The sequence below is a fragment of the Euphorbia lathyris genome, chromosome 10, assembly GCF_963576675.1.
Source record: "Euphorbia lathyris chromosome 10, ddEupLath1.1, whole genome shotgun sequence".
Taxonomy (NCBI): Eukaryota; Viridiplantae; Streptophyta; class Magnoliopsida; order Malpighiales; family Euphorbiaceae; genus Euphorbia; species Euphorbia lathyris.
In genome coordinates this window covers 16,956,475-16,960,606 of record NC_088919.1, presented here as the reverse complement: position 1 = coordinate 16,960,606, position 4,132 = coordinate 16,956,475, and the positions used below count along the sequence as shown (strand labels likewise).

At 32.6% G+C, this 4,132-nt stretch overlaps 1 protein-coding gene across 1 annotated transcript; it reads left to right on the top strand.

Moving 5' to 3' along the window:
- The first annotated feature begins 959 nt into the window (after positions 1–959).
- LOC136209056 (probable WRKY transcription factor 54) lies at positions 960–2,411 on the top strand. Its single transcript, XM_066000409.1, has 3 exons — positions 960–1,327; positions 1,436–1,540; positions 1,697–2,411. The coding sequence occupies exons 1-3, from the start codon at positions 1,092–1,094 to the stop codon at positions 2,136–2,138; spliced, it is 783 nt and encodes a 260-aa protein (XP_065856481.1). The 5' UTR covers positions 960–1,091; the 3' UTR covers positions 2,139–2,411.
- The last annotated feature ends 1,721 nt before the right edge of the window (positions 2,412–4,132 follow it).

Sequence of the window (4,132 nt, the reverse complement as noted above, 5' to 3'; positions counted from 1 at the left end):
AGAAATATGTAAAAAGGAAGAACAAAAATGTCAAACACTAGGAGAAGTTAAAAAAAAAAAAAGTGCACTTCAAAAGACACGCAAAAAAACATAGTGATAAAAAAAGGCAATATAAAAAGACGGTAAACGGTAAAAAGAAATACAAATTTAATAAAACATCAAGTGTAAAAATAACATTCCTAAAAAAAAAAATCCTCCTCTTTTCTCAAAACCCCTTCATCTATTAAATACATATTTTTTCTTATTTAGTGAATCTACTTTGAAGATGAAGAGGTAAGTTTATCTTCCTTCTTCCTCATTCTGCTCGGTTAGATTTACTGTGTTCTTTTTTCTGTTTATGTTTATATACTTTATATGATCTCTTTATTCGCTTGAATTGTATCAGTTCTTTATTATTCTTTCGTTTATACCTTTTTTGAATTTAGCACGAGCAGAAACGAAGTATCTTGTTCGTGGATCAATGAATCTACATGGTTGCAACAAAAAAAATGATTTACATCCGAATATTCAGAATGACTTAAATGATGATGAGTGGATTGCAGATGCTTTTCTACAGATTTGGATTTATGAGAAATATATTTTTTTCTTGTTCTTTTGTGTTTTTAATACATTTTATGGTTATTTTTTGTCTTTATAATCGTTTTAGTGTCTTTATGGACATTCTAAGGTTTTTATTCCTTATGTTTATTTGATGTACTTGTTGTTTGTTCATCCTGGAAGATACAACTATTTTCATAAAAAAAAAAAATTGTAAAAATAACACAAATTAAATTACATGTTGGAATCCAATCACAAAAATCAGTTAAATTCCACTGAATAAGTGACTTTGGAGGAAGTAATATAAGCCTATAGCCCATGAAGAAGAAGAAGAATAAGATGGACCAGGCCATGGATTTTCAAGCTGGTCCAAATATCTAACAAAAAATATATAAATATCTATTTTTCCTTCCGTCGTCTTCGATATTTTCTTCCTTTTCACGTTTTCTCTATTTTCAAATCACCGCAATCTTCCATAAGTCAACGCATTAATGGTTGAATAGAAATTTGAGAAGAAGAAGAAGAAGGTAACCTCCTTGTATCATCACTCACCAATGGATACTTCTTCCTCTGAACACTCTCTTTCAATCAACCACGATTGGCAAATCAAACCACAACTTCAAGCTTCGCGTGATTCCACCTCTCAAATTCAATTCCAGAATACGCAAGTTAATATTCCTTCTTCTCTTCACACATCTTTTCGATCTAATCTCTCACCAGACAACTCAGGATCCACCGGTATCCGGCCACCTGAAGATTTCAACAAGAGCAGAAAACACTCGTCTAACAGGTAAGATCATCTCCTCAAACTTGATTAATTAGATTAGATAGGCATCTCGTTCGATTTTAATTTTCGAATTCGTTACTAATAACAGTAACCGGTTTTCATCCCTGCCAGAAAGAATCGTCATACATGGTCAAAAGACACATGTTACTTGACGGATGATGGATTTCAATGGAGAAAATACGGGCAAAAGGTGATCCAGAACGAAAAATACCCTAGGTACTAATCTTTTCCCCTTCCAAATGTGTTTGAATGATAAAAAAAATTGAAAATACTGTTGCTATTTTGCTGAATTCCTAATCAAACACCTAGAGATCTATTGCCGATGAGAAATGTAATCACGATTGATGAACAGAGCTGAGTTAATTGTGACAGGAATTACTTTAGATGCACACACAAGGATGATCAAAGCTGCTTAGCAACTAAACAAGTCCAAAGAATTCAAGAAGATCCGCCAATCTACCGGACCACTTATTACGGCCATCATACCTGCAAAACTCATGATACGATTCAAGAGATAATCACAAAAACTTCTTCAAATTCCAGTGATTGTTTCAGTTTAGTAATCCCTACTAGTAGTGATCCGATTCATGAGGAATCTTGCGTTCCTTCCAATTCCAGAACCAGTTTCAATTTATTGATTCCTCCTGGTGAACAAAGCATATCAAATTCAAAAAATCAATACCAACAAGGATCTGTGGAAAAGAGTTCAGTAATTGGTCCAACATCTCCAGATTCAAATAGGGGAAAGGATTTAAGGTTATTACGAACAGCTGAGCCTCTAAATCTCACTCTCAGCCTCAGTCTCAGCCTGTAAGTAAAGTTCCACTTCTCGCCAGACTCGCTCTGCTATGCTGCCTTTTGCATTCATCTCTGGAATTAGGTCCTAATTGGCTTCAAGTTTTATCATTATACCTTATTGAGTTTTCATTTGCTTTAGGCATTTTTTTAGAGCATTACACCCCTTTCTAAAATTTTATAAGAATTTTAGCTCCAAATTATTCTTTAATAATAAAATTATTGTTACTGCTTTTTTTTTTTTTTTACTGTTAATATGTTTGATGTCCAAAACTATAGCTATTGAAATTTATATAAATAAATTTTTAATTATTTTATGAAGATTATATTTTAGAAATAATATTTTTGGTGTCCATTTCCATGTGCTTGTTAGTGTCCTTTTACGGTCTGTTCAACATAAACTGTCACAAAATACTTGGTATCGGTGTTATCTTAAATTTTAAGGGAAATTTATAAAACTAACCCAATGAGAAGACTCATTTACATTTTTTAGACTTATTTCCACATATGCTACCAAACTAGACATTTATAATACATGTTCTCCAAAAAATATCGTCAGTATATATATAACTAACAACATAATACAAAATCACAAATCAAACTTCATCTGTTTATTTTCTCATTCATTCAAGTTTCATCTCCAACATCACTTTCAAGAATCAGGCTGAACTTCTTGTTGATTTCCAACATCATGTAAGTTTTTATTGATTTTAGATACATGATAATCCAATGCAATTCTAAGTTAGTTAAAGTAGTTTGAATTTAATTCTAAGTTAGTCGAAATTTATGATTTTACTACGCAATTCGTGAATTGTGAAGTAATTTAACCTAGTTTTATTCACTTCGAATATCGTCAATTGCGAACCTCTTTGCCCAATTGCGAACTAACTTTTAACATTCACATTTTTATATAATTTGCGACCCAATTGATAAAATTGTGATTCGCATTTAACAATTGTGAACCTAAATTGTAAAGTAACTCTATGGTGTAATGCTTCGCAATTTCCAAAATACGAATTGACTCTGCCAAAATGTGAAGCTTTATTTCACAATTTATATAAATTGCGACCTAGTATATAAAATTGTGATTCCCATTTAGCAATTGCGGACTTCTAATCACAACTGTGAACTACCTATTATATGTATTTGTTTAGTATGATGTGATTCTTACAAGGATATAATAATACATTTTGCTCATTTTAGTAGAAGTATGTCCACAGGGTTTGTTATTCGTTTGATCTCGTGAAATGACGAATGGAAAAAAGTTGCAAATAACATGATATGTGTGGATGGTGAATCGAAATTGCTCCGAGTTTCATTAAAAATCAAGTTGGAGAGGTTAAAATAGAGAATTTACACTTTTGTAAGTGTTGATTCAACCTCATTTGAACTATGTATGTCCATGCAAGCAAAAAACATTCTAAACAAAGACCTTGGAAAAGTAGTATCTATTGTTGATCGCGATGATGTACGATCCTTCCTACCGTATTGTTGGAAGTATATGACCCATGTGATCCCGCTAAATGTTGAATTAATACCGCGAACAATAGATGCATCAATACCATGAGATTGTAAGGAATAGAATGTTGAGGTGAGTAACACCTCGCAAGACAATACATGTCCAAACCATGTGTCAGATCAATCAAGTTATGATCCATTTATTGATGGAATGACACATGAAGATGTATGGGGTACTTGTAACCTCGATCATAATGATGTTTGAGATACATTTATACCTAAAACACAACGATTTAGTAAAGGTGTTCCCGAAACAACTGCACAAGATGACCATGTCCTATCAAGTATCTATGAGACAGATGATGAAGATAAAAAAAAGGAGGATTGCTCTATTTCGGTGGTTTCTAGAGGTCCATGATGCACCCGTGATTCCTATTGTATTGGATCTAAAGCATCAATATAAGTGATCGATTTAAAGGTGCATGATATATTCTTACACAAACAAGAATTCCAAGATGCAATTGGGAGACATGACATTCAAGAGAAATATGAATG

What these genes read in the sequence shown, in the direction of transcription:
- LOC136209056 (XM_066000409.1), top strand. Translation starts at nt 1,092, where the DNA reads ATGGATACTTCTTCCTCTGAACACTCTCTTTCAATCAACCACGATTGG. An exon ending in AGAAAACACTCGTCTAACAG is followed by an intron (nt 1,328 to 1,435) that starts GTAAGATCATCT and finishes CATCCCTGCCAG; the next exon opens with AAAGAATCGTCATACATGGT. An exon ending in CAGAACGAAAAATACCCTAG is followed by an intron (nt 1,541 to 1,696) that starts GTACTAATCTTT and finishes TAATTGTGACAG; the next exon opens with GAATTACTTTAGATGCACAC.